This window comes from Cupressus sempervirens, chromosome 6, assembly GCF_028749045.1.
Source record: "Cupressus sempervirens isolate cs-2001-9-10 chromosome 6, ASM2874904v1, whole genome shotgun sequence".
NCBI classification, from domain to species: Eukaryota; Viridiplantae; Streptophyta; class Pinopsida; order Cupressales; family Cupressaceae; genus Cupressus; species Cupressus sempervirens.
The window spans coordinates 436007407-436032835 of NC_143123.1; the positions used below are offsets into that span (position 1 = coordinate 436007407).

A 25429-nucleotide genomic window follows, 5' to 3' on the forward strand; every position below is an offset into this window, starting at 1 on the left:
TGATATTAGTATCAATATTGTTAAGGAACAAGATAGCTAAAAATCATCACCTAAAAGGTCAAGTATTTAAATATCATCACCTAAAACTTATGCAACTTTAGTGGTTATTAATTAGGTTTCACACTTGTTAGTTGTGCTTATTATATATTATGTGTTCTTGACTTCTTATCCTTTGGTTTCTTATTTGAGATTTGATAAGAGATCCCATGTAATAGGGAAGCATCCATATGGGAAACTTTTTCATTGCAAAATCCAAAATCCAAAGATGTTACTATTTTTTAACCTTAAGCTTTGCAACTTGATGTTTTATTGTTTCAAATTGCATTTATGTGCTACCCTGCATTCTTAGTAATGGGGGTTTCATTTTAATTTATGAATAAGATGAGGATGAGACTCATTAAGATCTTTGAGTAATTTCATAGAAGATATCAATATAACTGAAGATGAATTCTATTCTTGATTAGTGTAAGAAATTGTTTTAGATTGTTCATTGTAGTTTGTGTTTTCTATTGCTATGGTCAATCATTGATGTGTGAATGTTCATATTCTCTTTGTCATGCTCTATATTAATTGCTCAAAGAATGAGCATTGTGAATTGTCAAACACTAATGTAGTGTTAATTCATAATAGAATGCTCCATGTGTAGGGAATTCTAGTTTTTGCTTTAGTTATGGTTACATTGGGACTGCAAATCATGTTAGAGTCTATTCGACAACTTGTTCAAAGGTAAATTCCCCATTCAAGGATATACCTTTAAGAACAAGATATCTATTTCCCCCTAATGGTTCTCATGATGATTTGAGATTTTCATGAACATGGAAGATATATTATATGCTTTTTTAGTCACTTGTTTAGCTTTGTATCCTATTACTGCAAATACAGTATATTTTATTGGACATAATTACAACCATAGATATAATTTTGTGCTTATGATTTAAATCCTTTAAACAACATGGTTTTACTAAGTTAAAATAATATTCAAGTGTTGGAGGCCATATGTATGTTCTTAAATACAACATCATCAGGTGAGTGTTAATATTTTGGATTAGTAAACCCCCTTGACCATTTTGGAAGGAATTACATGGTATAAGTGGCTTGAGCTCTGGCTTTTTGTTTTTGCCAAAATTTTGTAAGTGGATACAAATGAAAATACTCATAGAAATGCTTCATGTTGAGTTTTACTTGGCCTGATTTACATGGTTTTCTAGTGATGCAAAAGTGAACAAAATGAAGGCATACTTCCTTGTCCTAAAAGTTGAGTTTTATACTTTTTTATTTTGATCATTATTTTTGAGCTATAAAATATTGAGCTTAAATGTGATATGGAGTATTCTTTTGTTCTGCACCAAATATTCTACTTTTATTCTGCTCTTTTTCCATTTGTTCCATCATTAGTGTATTGTCTTTTAAATGAGCTACTTTTGCATATTACATATAAGTAATACTCTTACACCAACTTCATTCCTAAATTATGTAGAAATGAGGTGTATTATTTGAAGGAGATAGGTGGTTCTGGGTTGTTGGAATTATGGTTTCAGTTACTTTTATGAAGTTGGTCCTTGTAATCTATTGCTGGACTTTTACAAATGAGATAGTAAAGGCATATGCCCAAGATCATTTCTTTTATGTCATCACCAATTCAATTGGTCTCACCGCTGCAATTCTTGGAAGTAAATTTTACTGGTGGATTGATCCAGTTGGAGCAATAGTGGTAAGCACTTCTTTGACCTTTTACTTTACATTGTAACATAGGATACTTCACATTTTGATTTTCTACAATAATGCCTACGTAGTTAATAAAGCCAAATAATATCTATATATGTGCTCCTAGCTAACTCGTATAACCCGCATCAAACATAGAATATGTTTCCACTTTCCACTAATTAGTAGTTGTTTTAAAGAGTCCAAGTAGATGTGACCATTTGCATTACTTGATTCTGGAGATCTTATTTGTGTAGAATAGTATTGGGGTTTCATTTCCTCAGAGATGATAGTAACGACTACTACAAGGCATATGTATGTATACAATGTATTTAGAACACATGACTACAGATAATACTATTTGGCTCCTTTAGGATTACCATATCTAACCTCTCTTTCTATGTACATATAGGGATACAGACTTTTGTCTCTATAGATGGAAACACTGATAGCAATCATTTAGAATTCTAGTGATTAATAATAGCTGCAGGCATGCACAATAAGGAAGAGGATGTATCCTTTTGGAATCATCACAAAGACATATGCCATATTGATACCGTCAAAGCTTACAAATTTGTGTCTCATTTCTTTGTTGATGTTGACATTGTACTACCCAATGATATGCCCTTGCAGGATGCTCATGACATTGGAGAAGCACTTCAAGAAAAATTGGAATCTCTTCCTGACATAGAATGAGCTTTTGTGCATCTAGACTATGAATATTCTCATAGACCTGAGCATGGGAATGGAAATTCCCAGATGTCTATGATAGGTTGTATACTTTACCTAACTTTCCTAGCATCTTCTGCCCTTTTTATAAACCTATTATATCTTAGAAGCATTTAAAATGCTAGTGAGTAATAACAGCTGCAGGCATGCACAATAACGAAGAGGATGTATTCTTTTTTATTTAAACTTGATCATTAGTGTCTATCAAGTTATTTATGTGGTGGTGGTAGCAAGAAGGATGTATAATCTTGTGATCGTTAAAGCCAAAATACAGATTACCAGGCTTCGTCCGAGTAGATGCCAAGTATGCTTCAAGTTTATATTAATGTGTATAATTTGAAATACTAAAGCTAATAGTGGGTCTTTTGTGCCGTTAGCACTTTGTACAATCAGCACATGGTCAAGCACAGTTTTGGAGAATGTGAATTCTTTGGTGGGGAAAACAACATCGCCTAATTATTTGCAAAAATTGACATATCTCTGTTGGAATCATTACAAAGACATACAACATATTGATATCGTCAAAGCTTACACATTTGTGTCTCATTTCTTTGTTGAAGTTGAAATTGTGCTACCCAGTGATATGCCCTTGCAGGATGCTCATGACATTGGAGAAGCACTTCAAGAAAAATTGGAATCTCTTCCTGACATAGAATGGACTTTTGTGCATCTAGACTATGAATATTCTCACAGACCAAAGCATGGGAACAAAAATTCCTAGATGTCTATGATAGGTTGTATACTTTAACTAACTTTCCTAGCATTTTCTGCCCTTTTTATAAACCTATTATGGTCAACCAGTACATTTCTTGCAACATTATATGTAACCACTATCAATATTGTGTATGAAGCACATGCCATCAAAAAGATCTAAATGATTGTTGACCAGGGCATAGACTTATTAAAGGAAGTTCTCAAAACATTGCCCTATATGGGGAAAAGTAGTAAAATATTAACATTGAAGGCTTTCTTACTATGAAATTATATCAAATGAATACAAAATTATTATTCACCTACCTACCCATAATAGAGGTATTCCCAACCTTAACATATTAGAGTTGATTCTTCAAACAGATGGGAAAAACTTATTTAGTTTGAAAGGAAGAGCATAAAATACTATTTCAATTTTCTCATATCCTTACCATTTTGGCCATTACGTTAAGGATCTTTAATCATAGGAAGGAGGATAACGGTGGTTATGGAAGAGGGGAATGGCTATGAATTCCTCACTAGGTACACCCACTCAAATGGATGGTAAAGGGCCACATGAGGCCACAAGGGATGGTATCCACTCTTGGGCCTTAGTTAGAGGAATGATTGGATATGGATTTTTCACTAGGTACACCCACTTGTATGGATGGCAACGGCCACAAGAAACCAAGAGTGATGGCATTTTCTCTTGGACCTAGGGTAGATGATTGATTAAGGCACCCTAATATGCCCCTTATCCTACCTCTCCCATAGTTGAACTCCATTAACAAATTTAGTATCCCCATATGATTAAATTAACTATCCTAATCCTATTTGGAGTGATATATGCTTTAATATTGCAAATAAGGAAGATCTATTTGTGGATTATGTGTCAAAGATTTCCTAAAATGTTGCAGGACCAAGTACATGATGTTATGCATTCTATTCTACTTCTTGTTCTACTTGGAATCTTTGATTCAGAGAAAATACTCAAGCATTTACAAAAAGGGGACATTACATACAACAACCATATAAATCAAAGTTTTCCTAAGAAAGTAGCACTATGAAAAGTATATGAAAGCTTTCTGTATAACATCAGCTACATGTGTAGTATAACATATTTTAATTAGTCATTACAATAAATGTAAACAAGAAAAGATCATTTTTCATAAGGATTTGATACCTCTCAAAACATATCAGATCCAGAAGATGGATATGTGCAAGTTACTTGTTTTGTGGCTAGTACTCATACATAATTTGAAAGCCTAGCAAACAACCCAATCATAATATATCTATAGACCACTACAAAAAGCACATTTATAACAAAATAAATGCAGCATATCTGATTTATAAAAATATACCACACATGTTCCTTAAAGTAGGCAACAACACGTACTGTGCACATTTCAAGGCTTTCACCATTTGGGGGAGGAATGTCATAATTGTGACAACATTCATGAAATTTCTCCTTTCCATATCTATCAGTTGTTTCCTATTTGTTGAGGCCTTACAATTATCCATACCTGCATTGCAGTAAACATTTATGGAGTAATCATTATAAACTTATATTATACACAGTTTGAAACTATTAATATCCAAGAATTGTTAGCATTAAGCTTTTACATGCACTCATTGAGTTGCCAAGTTGTTATGATTGGAATAGAATTTTTTGAGTATCTTCACTGAATATCCTGCTCCATGCCTTGGCCTGCTCACTCTCATTTTGTATTATTATTGGTACCTGCATCACACTAAACTCAACTTCAAGCTTTAGTCCTATTTAACAAGTCATTATATAAATGTTGACATCCAAACCTAATCACTCATACTATAGATGTGCTACTGAAACCACAACAATAAATTTGAATTTAAGAAATAGAACGACATCCTAAACACCTCAGCCTACCTGGGATAGTCATTTCACAACTACCTCCAAAGAAATGAATCTAATATTTTATTCTTGTTTTCATTAAAAGGACCTTTAAATTTATACAAATTGTATAATCATTATTTTTTAAAACAATAAACACACGGCTTTGAGATGATACTCAAGTTCAAGTCTATCATGACAATTGACTAGCAAATTGTCAACACAGGGTAATTATAGAAGGATGTAATAATATTAACCCAATGCATATTGCAAATAAAATGGGAAAATCTTGACATTATTTAAGAAATTTTAAGATGCACAAATCACATTGAACTAGGTGTTGGGTGAATCCCATGTAAGCACACATTTTTCTAGCTTTAACCAAAAGTAAGAGGTTTGATACCAACCTCTATAGCTCTAAACATTCAAAAAATTGCTCAAAATGTTAGAAACTCAGAAGTCAACTATTGAGCAGTGGCTTAGAAATTGGTTGAGTAGCAATGGCCACAATAACCTTTTAGGAATATGAAGGCCTTAGAAAAAGGGATAATTGGAAATTTAGAAGGCTCCTACCAAATGCAATTTATCTAATAAAATCACCCCCTAAATTTTCTCAATGAATAAAACTCCATCTATGCATTTGTCAACTCTTGCTAGATACAAAATTTAAATTTCCTAAGAATTGATACTGAACTCAAGTAATAACCATTTAAACACTTGCCCTTGCATATATAGAGAAGCAAAGTAGTTAATGCTAGCATAAACATAAAGTAAATATTTGACTAAAAAACCCTTTTCCTATGGTGTTGATTCATCGTAGCATAACAATCATCTGGGACCGAACCAATGAAGAAGTAAATATCAAATCAACTAGAATGTTTCTAATCCTTTTTCTAGCATCAACAACCTCTTCTACTCCTTTTTGAGTCAACTAGTATAGTGTTGTAAGAAAGATAATCTTTATATAGTGGTAGCTGATGAAAAGGCATTGACAACTCTTTTAGCTGCTTGTACTTGGCTCACCAGCACCTTCCATTTCACTTCATCCTTCTTGCTTTGCTATTTCACTTTTTCTTTAAAATGCCTTCATGAAGATATACTCTGATTATCTATAACAAAAAGAAGTATGCTTCTAGAAAATGTAATAATACCAATTGTGCATTTAATAACAAAAGCCCCATCTGTACCTGCACAGAGGAACCTTACAGACATCTAGCTCATAACACGTTCTTGAATGAAGTTCAAGAAGTTGCCACATTCTTTTATAGTGAACACATCCACTAGGGAATTGTGTCTTACACCTAGCAAAATGTCTAACTAAAGATTCAAGGCCTTTGCATGCTAGGAAATTGCAGGGTCCCATAGTATCATCTAGGTCTTTGTCGTGAGGTCCTATTGTGCGATAGCCATCTCTGCAGATGTGAACAAATGCTTTCATGGCATCATATAATTGTAAATATATTCTTTTCTCCTCTATCTTGTGAAGCTTTTCTTATTTTTTCTTTGAATAGATCACAAATTAAAATTATATCAATCTCAACAAAACTAAGAAACTACATTGGCATCAATACTAGCTACTTGTGACAGATTTAGCTTCAAACCAAGTTCTCTACTTTAGTGTACTCCAAACATCTTTACCTTATTGCATGACTTAGTATTGATTCAACTCTACTACAATTTTTAATTGCTTAAACCTCCTTGCATTTGCATGATAACTGGAAATCTACACTGATATAAACCCTCTTTTAATCTATAGATATCCAATGACAAGAGTAATCTTTCACCCTTGATATATCTAAGAAATTGTAACAAGGACTAGAACCATTGAATACTCAACGTAGTAACATAGAGCATATCCACTAGTAACATTCAAAAATCAAAATAGAAATAGAAATTCAAGTACCTATCCCAACAATGGCTTGGTTGTCAAATAGCGTAGGCGGGGCTACTCAAATACTCCAAGTACCTGGTGCAGGGATGTCTCTGGGACAACTTCTTTGAGGTTTAGGAGGGGTTGTGAGTCCCCGTGTTACATTGTGTGCCATAGAATATCTCAAGAAATTTCAGATCTGCAGTAAACCTATAATGGTACATTTGTTGGCATTTTTAAGTATATAAAAATTCATTGAATTGATGCTTTACTCTACATTTAATCTATACTTGCGTTTTCACTTCATATTTCTTTCTATTTCATTTAAACATTGCAAACAACTAGGAAAACCAAAAAAATACAAAAGGACAAAATATTAGAAATCCTTTAAAAAATCAAAAAATTCAAAGAAACAAAAATAAAAATCAAAACTTGTAGTTGTCAGATCAGAGGAGATCTTTCAGTATAAAGAGGCAATAGGAATTTGAGTGCTCATAAGGTAAGTGTATGTTGAGCTAGAGCAATAAATGAAATGCTATGAGTATTATTACTAGGTCTACACAAAGCAATAGCCTAGCACATATCTTATGTCAAGCAAAATTCTTTTCTTGATAGCTTCTGGATTTGACTGTGTGGTCAATTTCTTCATCATAGTTCATTGGAAACTATGCATGGTCTTGTGGCAAGATAAATATAGTGGAAAACTTTGGAAAAGGATGGAATAATGTGTACATAACTGCACCTTTATTGAATGCAATATTAGCTAGCTTCCTGGAGAGCTTGGTTCTTAACTTTTCAAGTTGTTTTGATTTGAAGCGGATTTCCCTCCCATGAAGGATTTCAATTGAATTCATGAAACAAAATGGAAATTTGTAATGTGCATCCTGTATGCACCAATTTCTTTTGCACTCCCTTTCTCTTTTCAATGTTATAGTATTTAGGCATATTTTCAAACAGTTTGCTTGCAATATTGAATGCTCAGTTTCATGTTTGCAAAGATGATGATGTTTGTTCATTTTTGTTTAGAGAATGATTTGAATTTAAAAAGTTTTTTAAAAAGAAAGACTTGAGCGACCTCTTCCTTAATTGTTGTTGCTTTCCTAACCTCGACATCCATCCATTATCTCATTAAAATTTCCATTTTCTACCTTCAAATTCCAAATCTCTATCTTTCTTCTTCATGCTAGCAAGGAGGGAAGTAAATTCCCACATCCTAGAAGACGTCAAGGTACAATTTGGGTATGTCAATGCAAGACATAGGTTATATATATATATATATATATATATATATATATATATATATATATATATATATATATATATATATATATATATATATATATATATATATATATATATATATATATATATATATATATATATATATATATATTATATATATATATATATATATATATATGAAGCCTAAAACTTCTATATCCATAAAAAGCTAGAACCATATTAATCTTTTAAAACTATATTAATAAAATACTGTGTCATTATTCATATTAAAATGGTAATGTAACCTTGAAACAAAATTTAGTGCCATGAATCCTAAGGTTGAATGCAGATGGTAGAATGAAGAGTTTAGCTTGAAGCTTTGAGCTAGATATATTGACCAAATATATGGCATATATATAATATACACTCAAGGTCCTTAGTCTTGTAATATTAGGGCCTACACTTGACATACTAGGGACAGGGTCTTTGGTATTAATGAAGCCCTCTAATTCAGTAGATTTATAGAAAATTCACAAAAAATTCACAATTTGATCTACTTTGTATTATGCTATAACTTATTGACCTAAATATTACCATAAATTCTTAAACTTTGATAAAGCTATTATCATATTCTAAATCAATACTATTGTTGATGTCAAGAGCAGTTCAAACAGAAGAAGTTCATGATCAACACATTTAACAAATGCGTTAAAAAAAACTCTCTACATTGCATCCACAATAGTTTAACATTTTCAACTAGTTATCCAAAACATAACCAAGGGAAACAATCTCATGAGTAGGACAATTCTAATCAAAGATTTTAAATAGAGCTTGCCTATAAACACAATTCACCTCAACAACTAAGCTAACATCAAGAGGAAAAAAAAGAGACATATAGCTATAGAACCTAGCTCACTCACAAGCAAGCATGTGCCCTCGTCAGAAATCTTGTCAGTATTCTTCCCCAAAGATGGAGATGAATCTTTGATCAACCATTTCTATTAGAATGATATTGTAGTATTTACCCATAATGGTTATTTAAGTCACCTAATGCATAGTTCAAAATATCATTATTGACAACTATTGCTGAGGGCAAAATAAAAAGGGTAAATATATAAAGGGAAAAAAATGATCAAATATCAAACATTTTAGGTAGCAACACGTAAATCCCATATCAAATTTGCATTGTATGTTATGGGCAGTAGTAGCTGTGGATCATTTTAGACCTACGACATGCAAAGTGTCCATATTATGTTAGTTTGAGCTTCACTTGATTTCAAGAATACTATAATATTCTTTACTTAACAAGGCCAACCATGTGAAGGTGGAAGCTCATCTAGCCTCACCCCCCTCCCCTTAACATCAATCTAAAGTACCCATTATCATCTAATTACATACTTCATTCATTCATTCATCCATTTATGAACTATAACATTCAATCAATACAATCACATAACATTCATTAATACACAATACTAATCAAAACTTTATTAACACATAACAATATTCATTAATATAAAATAAAAGTCTATATCAATATCCATCATTCTTACATAATTACTTAAAACAAAGTCCTTTCATTATCCAAGAAGGTTTATCAAAGAAGATTTTTAAAACATAATTTTGTTTTTTTGTTTTTCTGAGCTCTCTTAAGAAAAGCGTTCATAGGAGCATCCATATCTGCATCATTCTCCTCCTCTTCTGGCATGTGTAATGTCAAATTATGATGGCTCCTTGTCTTTGGAGGAGCAGGAGGTCGCTTCACTAAAGGGGGCTCTGTTGCAAGAACAAGTGAATGGGATAAATTGACATACTCTTTTTCTTTTTCTAACTATTACAAGTTTGTAATTAAGTATGAGTACAACATAAAATGCATTTTTCTTACCTGACAATGCCACATCACGTACATTGACATTTTGATCTGCCACCACATCAACATGTTGAACACTTGGAACATGGTCCACTCCTTCAGCATGATGTTCAATATGCTTTGAAATATTCAAAAAAAAGGATACACGTCAAATTCCAATTGAAGATGTTAAATTGTATTCATAATTGCATAATTAATTTCCAATAGCAAACTAATACCTCCACCACTATAGTGCACATCATGGCCTTCATCACGAGCAAGTTCGGTGGTAGGATATGAAGGCTGCAGTAAAATGTTATGCACATTGTTATGTAGTCAATTTACATTTAAAACTAATCCCAAAAAAGAATCTTCTCAATTATTTAATTTCATTTACTTTTCATCTAACCAATTTACCTGTGAGATAACATTTGGTGCACAGGATTCTTGGGCAAGGCTTACAGATTCTTCACATAGGTGTGCAACCACAACTTTATAGCCTTCCTTCAAGGCAATTTTTCTATCTTCATCTATGACCTCCACATTGAAATCTGTGCCCTATGTTTTTTGCTTGATAACATCAATTTTCCATGTATGGTTTCATTAAACAAAACTATTTGCAACATTATATTTATAAAAAAGAATTTCATTGCTCTACTTACAAGTTGAGACTGGAGATTCATATAGCCACCAGAGCCAAGTTTGTGTTGGCCAACCTTTTCTACTCTTGCTTTTGTAGCCACAGATGTGTCCTGCAATCTATGAATAATTTCAAACATCTTAGATTATATATTTACAAATATCAATAATTAGTGCATGATTAGAATGTACTTAATACTATAATGGCATACCTCTTTTTGCCCAGTGCTGCTTCATTATCTCTATCTTCACATAGCCTTTTCTCATTTGCATCTTCTATTATTTCATTCCAGTCCATTGGTGTAATCATAGGAGGACGGTCATACTTTGGGTTATCCTTAAGAGCCCTTCTATATTTATCCCTCATAGTCTTTATATGCATTGTTGCTCTTTTCAAAAGTAGGCTAGTGTCAAAAATGTTTTTCCCAAATTTCTCCTCAATAGATGCAATCAGCTAATTTTTTAATTCCACAGCTTATAAATTCCAGCTTTTTAAAAACAAATAGATTGCTCGATGAATAACTTTAATATATTACAATAAATAGAAAAAAAGAAAAATTATGTAGCAATGATACGAAACTATGTACTTTTTATGCATGGTGGGTCCAAATAGTCTTAATGTCATATGAAAAAGATGTTCAAAGAAAGCATTATTACCTACAAAAACATAAAGGATTTATTAGTCCAAATGAGTAATGTAAAAGTAAACTAAATTTACACTTTAAATAATATCAATTTTAAAGCACCTAGAAGCTTTCATTCTTTTAATGGAAACATAGTTTTCTTATTCAGCAACAATGTCCCTTCATACGAACTAGTACTAATCACTCGAACTACTCCAAGAAATAGATCAACTTCAGTAGTACTACTCTCTGTTGGTCTATCAACTGAAACATCATAATAATTAAATGACAATTTGTGTACTACTCTCTGTTGGTCTACCTCCCTTCTTATGTACTAGTCCCCCACGGGTGCAGAGCAGCCGTAGGCAAGCCACTCTCACCATTTGAACTCGGAGGCAGAATCAAACTCAAGACCATGAGGGTGACCCACAACTTCAAGCCTATCTGTCTACTGTGTGCACTAGGGGTCGCCGCCTACAAGTTCTCATTTATGATGAAGAAAGTCAATAGACTGCTTCCATAAATATTCTTGATTCGTATGGAAGGCAAAATACTTTGAGGAGGCCATCTTACTGCAATAGTTGTTTGTTGGGTAAGAAATAATTATAGTTTGAAACAAAAGAATTTGGAACAAGATCAAAGGAGAGTTGGTAGTATTTTTGTTAAGGAGTCTCATGACAATGCCAAGAATCCTAATGATGTAAAAATGATGGAAGTGAAAGACAACAAAATGTATGCAATCAAATAATGTCAAATCAAAATAGAAAATTGCTCCTGGAATAAGAGGCAATCCTGTGAATAACACTATATTTGCAAGAATAATGCAGGTGCACATATGTTAAATTCACATTAGAATGGTTAGGATTTTATTTGTGATCTTGATAGTAATTTTTAACAATGGAGTTCAAGAGATTGGACTACTCATTCTCTATTTAGTATGCACTATTCTCAAGAACTAGTCAAGTTATTTATCAAGGAAGCTTATGAAAAGTCCATTTCTTGTTAAATGTTCAAAGAATGACTGTTGAGTGAATATAATATTTAATTGCTTTTGTGTTTGCTAACTGTAGAAAGGGTGATTATCATACTAGCACACATTATCAAAGGGTCCAAAAGAACAATATGATAAGAATATGTTTGAAATGATCTAGATACATATTTGAAACTTTGATAAAAGAAAATGACAACTGTTTGGTATTATACTAGTGTTTAGGAAATGTATAAAAAAAAAATTTACAAACTATGTTGTAGGATGGTATGTTCACTTGATTATGCAGTTGTAATTAATATGGATGACAGAAGGAAATCATAAATTAGAAAGTATAAAAAGAGCTCCTTGTCTTCCAACCGTGCATACCTTATCCAACAAGCCCATGCCGAAGCCTCACTTGTTTTATGTTGAATAATGATCTTTGATGGCTCATGAATGCTTAACTAGGTCAGTGAGAGTTGTGTGCCCTGAAAATGAAAAATTTCTCCTTTAAGACAAAGGACCCATTTTTCAATATCACTTGGTAAACCCTATAATAATCAATTTACAAACACCCATTAAGTTATGCTCTATTCAACTACTATTCTAGACTACTACTTCCAATTTGGGAAAACAATTTTGTTTGTTTGCATCTGATTCAAGAACTTATTGACTGGCTTAACTTTATGAATTATGTTTATACTCTTTGAACTATCTTGAAGCAACTTATCCAGCTTTATATACAATATTGGAAGAGTTTATGTCAGATCTTCTTTAAGCTAAATAGACTGCTTCCAAAAAAGAAGTTTGCCCATTAAATGGATGATGAAAATACAACAACTATACTATTTTAACTTTTAATAAAAGAAGAAGGAGATAAAATACTCTTGTATGTGGATAGGCAAGGGCCTCTATGTGGGAAAAGAATGCCCAATGGCCTAATTCATTCTCATTCAGAAGCAAATGTACTGCAGCTTGAGGACCAATTATCCTAATCTCATGTGTGTCATGTTGATGAGAATGAGAAACAAGTATTCGATGCAAGCTATGGTCAACCACCCAAATGCTATTCGCTCTCACCAGTCGGTCATAGCTGGTATTGAAAGAATGGTTCCACACTAGGCCAAGTCAACATAGGGAACCTACAAGAAAATTTGTTCATGGGAAAACCCTATCAGAAATGCCAATCTCATATCTACACTCACCAAAGTTCAGAAAATGCGAGCGAAAAAGACACACAATTTCATCCTACCTTCCCAACCATATCCAAGTTCAAAAAATGCGAGCAAACATATTTGGCATGCACTCACCAAAGTTCAGAAAATGCAGGCAAATATTTGGCATTTCTAGTCTTTGCATTGACTTTGTGTAATTTGATATTGGTTGAAATTTCGAACAAAGGTGGGGAATTTTTTTTTTTTGCAACCAACGCGGGAATGAAAACAAAAAATAAAGAGGATTCATAGCGTTGGTCAAAAATTTTGGTAGAAAAATGGATGCAAATGTACTAGTGCCTATTGTAAATTAAAAAGTTTTCTAAGGGCCCACAATATGGAATCCCCTATAAGTCCCATGTGTTTGAAAGGGAAAATCAAAAGTTGTTCTTCCAATGGAAAAACATTAAATGTTCTTGAAATAGGACAGCTTCAAGAAACGCTTAACTCAAAAATATAGAAATTGGAACCATTATACAATCAATTAGCCTATGATTTCTACCTATTATTCAACTCCCATGATGTGTTGGAAAAGAGAGAGATAGTTGAAAACATTTCATAAATACTATACAGATGTGCAAATATTATATGACAACACAAACAACATTAAATGATAAAAATAAGAGAATTGATGTTGAAAATATATTGATGATGAGGAAATAAGGTGGATTGGCAAAGTTGGGTTTACTCTCAAACATAATCATGAGGTTACAACCTAGGAGAGGAAGAGTATACAAATGAAAAATTATGAGATAAATGGAAAAATATAAATTCATTTGAACTCCCATGAAAGAACACTTGTAAGCCAAATAGTATTTTTCTTGGAGGTGACCTACAAATCCACCTTTAGCTTATGCTAGAAATTTAAAAATGTTAATAAAAAAAATAGCTTTCATCTTCCCTCCAGCTATTGAAAAGCTCAAATAATACTAAGAGATAATGATGCTTAGGTTAAACTTATAACTCAGCCAAGCTACGTATTTTTCTTGCTATAAGGGAAGAGATGGAAAAGATACAAGCGAGACCTTTGAGGATTTCACAAATGGGTGAGTAACTTGTTTATTTTTCCACTCCAAGTACTTTGAAGGTTTTTCTCACCATTACTTTTATTGATTTAGGGAGATAATATTTCCCAGGGATGCAGATAGCAAGAAAAGCTCTAGTGAAGGACACAAAAAGCCATCCACTTCTTCCTTCATTCCTACTCCTTTTTCTTCTTTATTCCATTCACTTTGTGCTTTTGTGTATGATTATTTTTTGTATATTGGTCCATTGTGTTGTTTTCTATGTTATTTTCACAAAGCTTGATTGAGTAGTGTCAGAAATTGTCCCTTTATAATTTCACACTTAGTTTAGGCTAACTTTAGTGGTTGTGCCTAATTTTATAGAACTTTGGGACCATTTACATAATCTTGGTGCATTCTATAATTTCTATTTTCTAAAATATTTTTCAATAACAAATAAATAAAGTTTAAATATAAAAATTAATAAATAATAAAATATAAAATAAAATAATTACAAGTTAATTAAGTTAAATAAAAGGTCAAGAGATGTGAAATGAAGAAATGTGACTCCCTTGGCATTTGATATAGATTTGATTAGAGTTCATTTGAAAGGGTGAGAGAGAGGAAGGAAGAAAGAGGAAGGAATGAAGAAGAAAGGAACATAGATAAATAAAATAGAGAAGTGACTCTTTCAAAGGGTTGTAACTCTTTGAAAGGGTTGTGACTATTTTAAAGGGCAGGAATGTTGAAGGGTTGCAACTCTTTCAAAGGGTGGAAATTGTGACAGGTAACTATTGCAAAGGGATAGACATGATGAAGAGGTGTGAATTTCGACCAAATTGGAAGCTATAAAGGGTAGAAGATTTCATTGAAGAAGAACATCCAACTGAGATCACTTTGGGGAATAATATATTATTTTTAAAGGAAACAATGGAAAGTGGTGACTCAATCCTTATGAAAGGTGGTAACCCTTCCAACAATAAAGTGAAAAAGAGGATCAATACAGTACTTATTAAAAGGTGGATCAGAGTGGAAGGCGTAAGCAAATCATCAAACAATTAATACATTCAATAGTTCCTTGCTAAACATCATGGGAACAATCGAAGAATATATTGTAAGGAATCATTGAGGAAGAATCAAACACAATAATAAGTTAGAAGCAGTTATAGGAATTAAACAATAAGATAAAATTGAGATTAGGCATATGAAAGCAATAGACCCCTGGGTTTTTCACAACTGTTATTACTAGCATCTTGTAATCTAGCAGTTGCTCTTTGGTATTTATCATTGCCTATGTGTTATTTTTCAATCAATTATATTTATAATTATTTGATATAGAATGTATATTCAGTTATCTATTTGTGAACTTTCATCATTATAGAAGGATGTGTAAGAGAAAGAGGAATAATGAGGAATGCCATCTAGGTAGGGACCCCGGGTGAATGATCGACCATGTTGTTAGCCACCTAGGCCAAAGCTCCATTCTTAAGCATAGATAGAATAATCAAGGTATTGAAGATTAGTCACTGTAGGAGCTATCTAATATACCTATGAGGCAACATATTGAAGAGCGATTATCATTGGTGTATCTTACATGCCATTACTAGCAAAGAGAATGTCCTCAAAACTACCAAGGTTGCTAGGGGTTCCAGTTTTTTTCAACCTCCAATTTGATCCACTTCCCTCAAAAATCTCTATAGTATGATCAATCCTCTCTAACAATAGGTTTCTAATAATTTTTTCAAACATATTCTTGCTAATGCTCACACTTGAGAGAGCATCATGTTCATTACACAATTGACAAAGAGCAGTTGTGGTGTGGTAGTAAGCTTTTCCAATGAAGAGTGCATCATCCCCATGAGCAGTATAGTAATACTAATATCATTAAATCTTTAGTCATTTCTATGATCATCTTGTCATCTATCAACTTGACTAACTCAAATTTTGTGTTATTGCTAGAAGTTTGTGACTGCTCTTTTTTCATATCCTTTATATCTCTGTGTGCCCCCATCATTTGATAATCTATGATAGAGTATTGAATCTTATTCAATGCCTGGGTGAATAGATTACTTTATATCTCAAAGTGTTATATCACAACCTCCATCAACCAATGACTATCTTATATGTGACTCTTGATTTGTGTCAAAGTGTAATATTTTGATACTTTTCCAGTAATCAATAATTTTCTATTGGACCCTCACCAATATTTAGTTGATATATAGTCAAACTGATACCATTGAAGACTTATTGGTTTCCTTTCCACTCACTACCTTCCTCAAATGGGATATTAGCATACTCTACTACTGCAATGTCCCCTATTGAGACTTTTACTAACTTACTCTACTATTCACAACTAGGGTTTAGATCCCACTAAAATATAATGATATAAAACTTTCCTTACTAGAAGAGTGCCAATTCCTAATGATCAAATTTCATCATTATGCATTTAAATTACATTAATGAATAATTGATTATTCATAATATATTTTTAACCATTCAATTCCTTGTTGCACTCTTCATCGCTAACCTTGAGAAAGATGGGGAATTACTTATCTAAGGGCCTTGGAAACCATTTCTGAGTAGGCTCCCTCAAAGGATTTGTGGCACATATATCTAATACCTATCATGAGGCTACCTCCTCAAGGATTAATTTCTTGGCTATCTCAGGGATTGGAGGGAAGAGAATTTCTAATGAGGAACAGGTAGGTGATAATTGGACAAACATTGTGGTATGCTATTGGGTTTAGTTTGAAGTGGAAATGGTAAACTACACCCAATTGGGTTTAGCATGGGATGAACCTAATCCCATTCCAAAGTATCTACTAGTTCCAAGACCAAGGGAAGAAATGGGACCCATAGTGTAGTGCACAATGCACTAACAATCCCTCATTTAGGATGCACATGGGCGGGGAATGATTAGCCATTATATGTGAACTAGTCACTATTGTCTTGTGATTCACATGTGAGTAGGTCACTATAGTCTTTGTGATGTATGTTGGAGCTACTTACTATGTATGTGATGTATGGAAAGCTAGTTAACTTGTGTACCTATGATGTGTATGAGCAATTTTTTGTATATGAGATAGGTGCTCATTATAATCATGATGTGTGTGATTTGTGATATGGGGTTGAGGTTGTTCAGAGAAACTGTCAAATGACTATTGAAAACTAGAACACTAAGGAGGGCTATAATTACCTATTTACAAAATAGCTAAGACCAAAGACAAACATCTATTCAAAATAAGGATTGTTTGTATGGTGGCTTGTGGACTACGACACCATCTATTTTCATATGGGAGTTATGGTAGGAGAGAAATATATGCATTAAAAAAAATAAAAGGATAGGATAGGAACAACTTACAAAAAATATGGAGGCTTCCATTATCAAGATTGTGAATAATAAAATATTGAATATGCAAAAAGTGGTGGAAAAGATTATTGGGATGAGAAGATGAGAGATAGATGGATTTGGGTTTTGTGATTCTTTGGTATGTTAGTTTGAGCTTCACTTGGTTTCAAGAATACTATAATATTCTCTACTTAACAAGGCCAACCACGTTAAGGTGGAAACTCATTCAGCTCACCCCCTTTCCCTAACATAAATCTAAATTACCCATTATTATCTAATTACATACTTCATTCATTCATTCCTCCATTTATGACCTATAACATCCAATCAGTAAAATCACATAACATTCATTAATATGATATAAAATTGATTAATACACAATACTAATCAAGACTTCATTAACACATAAAAATATTCATTAACATAAAATAAAAATCAATATTAATATGCATCATTCATAGATAATTACTTAAAACAAAGTTTTTTAATCATCCAGCAAGGTTTATCAAAGACCATTTTAAAAACATCATTTCTTCTTCTTTTCTTCTTAGCTCTATTAAGAAAAAGGCTAATAGGAGCATCAATATCTTCCTTATTTTCCTCCTCTTGTGGCACATGTAATGTCAAATTATGATGGTTCCTCCTCTTTGAAGGAGTAGGAGGCTGCTGCACTAAAGAGGGCTCTATTGCAAGAAAAAGTAAATGGGTTAAATTGGCATACTCTTTTTCTTTTTTAAATTATTACAAGTCTATAATTAAGTACTAGTACAACATAACATGCATTTTTCTTACCTAAAAATGTGACATCATATAAATTAAAATTTTGATCCATTGCCACATCAACATGCTAAACACTTGGAACATGCTCCATTCCTTCACCATGATGTTCAACATGCTCTAAAATATTCAAAAAAAGGATACACATCAAATTGCAATTGAAGATGTTAAATTGTATTCATAATTGAATAATTAATTTTCAATAGAAAATTAATACCTCCACCACTATAATGTACATCATAGCCTTCATTACAAGCAGGTTCTATGGTAGGATATGAAGGCTACAGTAAAATGTTATGCGCATTGTTATGCAGTCAATTTATGTTCAAAACTAGCACCAAAAAAGAATTTTCTCAACTATTCAATTTCATTTACTTCTCATCTGACCAATTTACCTATGTCTCATTTTGTGCACCAAATTCTTTGGTAAGGCTTTTAGATTCTTGGCATTGGTGTGTAGCCACAACTTTACAACCTTCCTTCAAGGCAATTTTTCTATCTTCATCTGTGAGCTCCACATTGAATTCTATGACCTGTATTTTTTGCTTAACATCATCAGTTTTCCATGTATGGTTTCACTAAATAAAATTGTTTACAACATTATATATATATATATATATATATATATATATATATATATATATATATATGTGAAATTTCATTTTTTTTACTTACAATTCAAGACTGAAGATTCTTATAGCCACCAGAGCCAAGTTTGTGTTGGCCAACTTTTTTTAGTCTTACTTTTGTAACCATAGATGTATCCTATAGTCTATTAATAGTTTCAAATATGTTAGATTATATATTCACAAAGATCACTAATAAGTGCATGATTACAATGTACTTATTACTATCATTAGATACCTTCTTTTCCCCTGTGTTGGTTCATTTACTCTATTTTTACATAGCCTTTTCTCCTTTGCATCTTCTATTATTTCATTCCACTCCATTAGTGGAATCATATGAGGATTCTCTTACTTTGGGTTCTCCATAAGACCCCTTCTATATTGATCCCTCACAGCCTTTATATGCCTTGATACTCTTTTCAGAAGTAGGCCAGTGTCAAAAATATTTTTTTCCAAATAAGTCCTCAAAAGATGTAATCAGCTGATTTTTTAATTCAAAAGCCTATAAATTCCACCTTTTTAAATTTTTTATTTTTTTTAGATCAATAACTTTAATATAATACAATAAATGAAAGAAAAGAAAAATTATCTAATAATGATATGAAACTACGTACCTTTTATGTATGGTGGATTCAAATAGCCTCAATATCATATTAGAAAGATGGTCAAAGAAAACATTATTACCTACAAAAACGTAAAGATATTATCAATCCAAAATGAGTTATGTATAAGTAAACTAAATTTACACTTTAAATAATAACAATTTTAAAGCACCTGAAAGCTTTCATAATTTAAACGGAAACATAGTTTTCTTGTTCAGCAACAATGTCCATTCAAATGAACTAGTACTAGACACATAGATTGCTCTAGGAAATGGATCAGCTTCAGTAGTACTATTCTCTGTTTCTCTATCAATTGAAGGTCTATCTATTAGTGAAAAAATAGGTACATGAGTACAAAATCTAACCAAAAAAAAAAAAATGCATGGTTAGCACATTACACAATATAGAAATACAAGGTTTTACTAGTTGTACTAGGCATAGACAAGGATGTTTGTGTGGTCCTTGTTGCCAAAAATGAATAGAGCAATATTAGACCGTCGATCGAAGGAGGTGTCTATACTTCATTATGCATTGAAGATTACAATATTGTTAGCAAAGACATTTGCAATGGATAAAAATGAAATAGGATACTAGCTAGAAGCAACCAAAAAAAAAGTTGTGTTATAATGTTGATGAAAATGAATAAAGAAACTATTACTTACATGAAGGTTGTGCACTACAACCCTCACCATGTTCACCATGTGATATCATAGTTGTCACATATTTCTGTACAAAAATACATAATATTTTAGATCATGATCCGTAAGATACTATAAATATTAACATCTATTTAACTTCTATTATTACATTAGATTAATTACTGCTTACCTTCAAAGATTGGACCCTACAGTCCAATTCTTTTTTTAGTGCCTATTTCTCCTCACTTGTGTCATAGTCGATGATAACATTAACAATTTCATCAACGTATCTTTGTTTTAGTTGTTGCTCCATGAAAATAGGGTTAGCACTAAAGGTGATGTCATGCACAAATGATGCCCATATTTTAGATCGCATTTATCTACTATCATTCTATATTTTTCCTATCATTTGTGACATTAATATCAGTAAAATTTTATCAAAATAACTCCAACCATAAAGAAAAGAACATAATAATACAACATTTATTTCTATATAACAATAAAAATTACAATAATTGATGTTTACCTCAGCTAAAGGTGACTAAGTTGGTGTAGCCTTGCTTGTGCATGGTGGTCTACCCATGTTTCCTTGTGAAAAAGATTACTAATTCTTAGAAATCAGAAGAAAAATGAAAGTATTTGACATGTAGTACTTAACGATTGTATCTGCACATATGGTTTTGAAAGAAAAAATTGGTGTAACTAATCTGTATATCTGCAAAATTCAAAATCAGTAAAATTTCACCAAAATAACTTCAAAGCCATAACGAAAAGAGCATAATAATACAAAATTTGTTTGTGTATAACAATAAAAATTACAATAATTAATTTTTACCTCCACTGAAGGTGTGTGAAATTGTGCACCTCCACCTGTACGTGGTGGTCTAGTCGTGTTGCCCTGTGAAAAAGACTAGTATTTCTTAGAAATCAGCAGCAAAATGAAAGTATTTGACATGTTGTACTTAATGTTTGCATCTACACATACGGTTTTGAAAGAACATAATAATAAGACATTTTTTTCTACATAATTTGGACAATTACAATAATTAAGGTTTACCTCTGTTAAAGAAGGTGTGTGAGATGGTGCATCCCTGCCCGTGCGACATGGTGGTCTATCCATGTCACCCTGTAAAAAAGAATTAGTAACAAAATGAAAGTAATAGAATTACCAAAAAAAATATTAATAATAATGTAGATTGTATATGTAAATCATTTATCTTAAGCTAGCCAAAAATTTGGTGTAACTAATGTGTATATGTAAAAAAGAAATTTGACATGTTCTACTTAATGTTAATATTTGCACATATGGTTTTGAAAGAAAATTTTGGTTGTACATGACCCCATCATAGTTTAAATTGATTGTACCTAGATAGACGTTTCATTGATCATCATCTTCATCCATGTCATCATCATCATCATACTTGTCACTTTGATCATTGTCATCACCACCACCATCTTTATCACCATCATCATCATCTTCATCACCATCATCATCATGACCATCATCACCATGATCATCACAATCTTCATCAACATGATCATGATCGTCATCATCATCATCACCATTGTCATCAACATGACCAAAATCATCACCATATTCTTCTTCATCATTGGGTAACAATCTTTTGTGATTATCATTTTCTTTGTCTTTTGCTTCTTCAGTATCTTCTTCCATCACATTATATTTTACCACCCTTCCTCTTGGATTGTGTCTACTAACAAATAACCAACCTAGTTTGTGTGAAACACCAAAGTAAAACACTTGCTCATATTGGCTTTGGAGAACATGGGGCTCATCTCCGACTAGCTCAAATGACATTGTATTAATCATTGTAAATCCAATATCATGTTCAATGACAGTTCTATCAGGATCATTGTGATTAAGTCGTAGCCTGAACCATTTGATGACAAATAGAACTATTTGAATGAATTAAAGTCATACTCAAGTATATCATCCAAAATTCCATAGTATCAATTTTTAGATTGTTGAGGATGTATGCCAATTCTAGACAAAATATTGGTGACCAAAAAGACTACATTTATCCCAAAATTACATGTTTTCTTTGTTTCATCTGACTTTTTTATCCAAAATTTATAGCCATGGTAGTATATAGCTTTGTGATGTTTGACCTATAATTTTTCCAACATGTCAATATTATTTATGTTGATTTGTGATTTGATAGTAAACTTATGGCTTATGATTAGTAATCTTCTACATACTTTTGTATCTCTTAATCCATATACTAGATCAAGTACCATTGGCATAACATTGGGATCTCCATTACGATGAGCTTCTTTAACCAACAATACAACATTGTCCCATGTTAATGAGTGACCTTTTTTTTGAGACTGTTCAATCCATACCATCATCCAATCAAGATTATTTATAATATACAAATGTAGTGCATCCCACTCACGACCAACTATAAAGAAAACAATTAGACTAGTTAGAAACAACTTATATTGATGATGGATGAATTAATAAACTACAAAGAAAAAACTTATAATTACTTGTCAATCTCCTCAATCTACCTTTCCCTATCAAGTACTCTCCTTTGAATTTGTCATTAGAATTGAGATCCCAAATGTGGTCTACATGGATATTTGCTGCAAACTTTGGAAGATATTCACCAATGTAGACCATGGTCTGGTAAACCATATATCCCTCTACCATATAACCCTTAGGATGTGCTCTTTGTTGAACCAAACCCTTCATAAATTTCAAGTGCCTCTCAACCATCCACATTGACCTAGTTTGTATAGGTCCACACAATTCAATCTCCTCAACTTGATGTATGAGATAGTGTTCTTGAGCATTGAAAAAGGTTGAAGGTAGACACTTTTTCTTTTCACACATGAGCTGTGGAATTTTTCTCTTCCAATATTTTATATCTTTTTTATCAATTTATTTAGATGATAACCACCTCAAAGAGATTCAACACACAAGAACATATAAATGAGATTTTAGATAAAATTATACAAATCTAGGAAAAAAATACTTCTAACCTCATATATTTTTCAAGGTCGTATATAACTTGTTTAATATTTTTCTCCAACTGGTGTGGGAGGAATAGAGGTAGGACGTACTGCAATCATTAAAAAATGATAATTTTAATATATTATTAAATAATACAATGGGTAGTACATTCAATTTTAGAAATATACTATAAATAGAGAATATGACTTACCTTAATGAAAGTATGCCAATCATGTGTTTTAAACCTTGGCCCAAAATCACCTATCTTTGATAGAAGAGTGCTTATATTTGTAGCAAATCCTATTGAAATTTTTTTTTATGACTTTTTTTAATGCATCACTTTTTTGCTTTGTTAATAACCAAGGAAGGGCACTTGTATTTATGCAATCTCCATTTCTATTTGATTCAATAAAATCTTTTAGTGCATTGGATTCATGAACGTCAGCACAAATTTGGCAATTTTTTCTCTATCATGCCTTCCAATATTTTCCATAGTGTCTCTGTTACATTCTTTCCAATATGCATAGCATCAAACAAATGCATGATTGGGAGATTCTTGTAGTACAATAACCTATTAAATTTTGTAGGATAACTTTTCATTCCTCTAAGAAGTTGGTCATTGATGCCTTGATGACCTTCATGAGCATCAATTACATCATTAGTAAATACTAGAATATAAAAATATAAATTTTAAACTTCGAACAACAAACTAGACATTAACTCAATGATTTAGTCGATCATATTCCAATTTCCATAAATGAGGTGTCATTCTTTGTGGCCTTGATGATGTCTCTTCTTTCCCATTAAAAGGATATTTTTTAGTAATTTGATATTTATGATTATTGTGGAGAAAGTGCCTAAAATCATCAAACACCTACTTTCCTAAACTTCTTGAATGATGTGATTTCATCTTCAGACCACAAACTAGACATGTGAACTTTCCTTTTATCTAAAAACCTAAAAGATCATGTACAATTTTCATGTGCATCTTAAGCATACAATAAGTAATGTGTAAACACTATAATAGACCAAAAATATGTGATCTTAACAATATAACATACTACAAAAATGAGTTAGCCCAGAGGCATCATGTATTGTCCATACAAGCATTGCATCGAATTGAAATTATCGAGTCCTATTGGTCTAGTGATGTCATACATAGTGATGTCATTCCATAACTTCAAGAACTCGTCAATTAGGGGCTCAATATGCACGTTCATATCTTTAACTTGGTACTTACCTAGTAATTGAATGAACATAAACATTACAAAATTATTATGACCATTTTCATGCATTTTTATAAATTAATTTAGAAAACTATTAAATGTAAAAATTCCTAGCACAATCATTGACAACATTCTATGCTCCCTCTTTATGGACATCGAAGGAGGAATGTTATTGTTAATAACAAAAATAGGCCACACTGAGTGAACATATCTCATATCTTGAAATGGGTTGACATTGTTTGCTGCTAATGAAAGCTTCAAATTATGAGGTTCTTCTTTAAAGTGTGACCACATTTCTTCTATCTCTTTAAATGAAGAACCATCCATAGGCATTCACATAATGTCATCTTGACCATTGATTTGATGCATGAAATAACCATCCATAAGCATTCACATAATATCATCTTGAATAATCATTGAAGATGTGGAATAATGGGAATGTACCAAAGAACCTTGCGAGGCACCTTTTTTGTTATTTGATCTAACTAATATCTACTAATATGATAATCAGGACATTCTATTGCAAATTCATGTTGTTTATGATATAGAATGTGATCATTGGGACATGTATGTATTGCCTGATACTTCATTCCAATCTAATTTATAATGGTAGATAATTCTCAGTACCAATGAGGTAAAATGTTTGACGGTGGTAACAAAAACTCACCTATCAACCTACAACAACAAATATGCATTATTAATATAATAAATATTAATTGTATGCTCTAATATGGAAGATGAAAAAATTGCATACCTTATCATACATGATATTGCTATGTTAGATAAATCATTCATAACCTTTAAGTTTACCAACAACACTATCATCGAGAGAAGAGTTGTTTGGGAGCCTTCGT

General features: G+C 32.1%; 1 protein-coding gene across 1 annotated transcript in view; it reads left to right on the forward strand.

Annotated features, from left to right (window-relative positions):
• Nucleotides 1-3151, forward strand: part of LOC149552914 (endoribonuclease Dicer homolog 3a-like) — a 72069-nt gene extending 68918 nt beyond the window's left edge. Inside the window, exons 24-26 of the mRNA XM_089790252.1 lie at nt 647-726; nt 1507-1715; nt 2808-3151. Of these exons, the coding sequence (XP_089646378.1) occupies nt 647-726; nt 1507-1715; nt 2808-3151 (633 nt within the window). The remainder of the gene's footprint in view (nt 1-646; nt 727-1506; nt 1716-2807) is intronic.
• Nucleotides 3152-25429: the final 22278 nt, after the last annotated feature.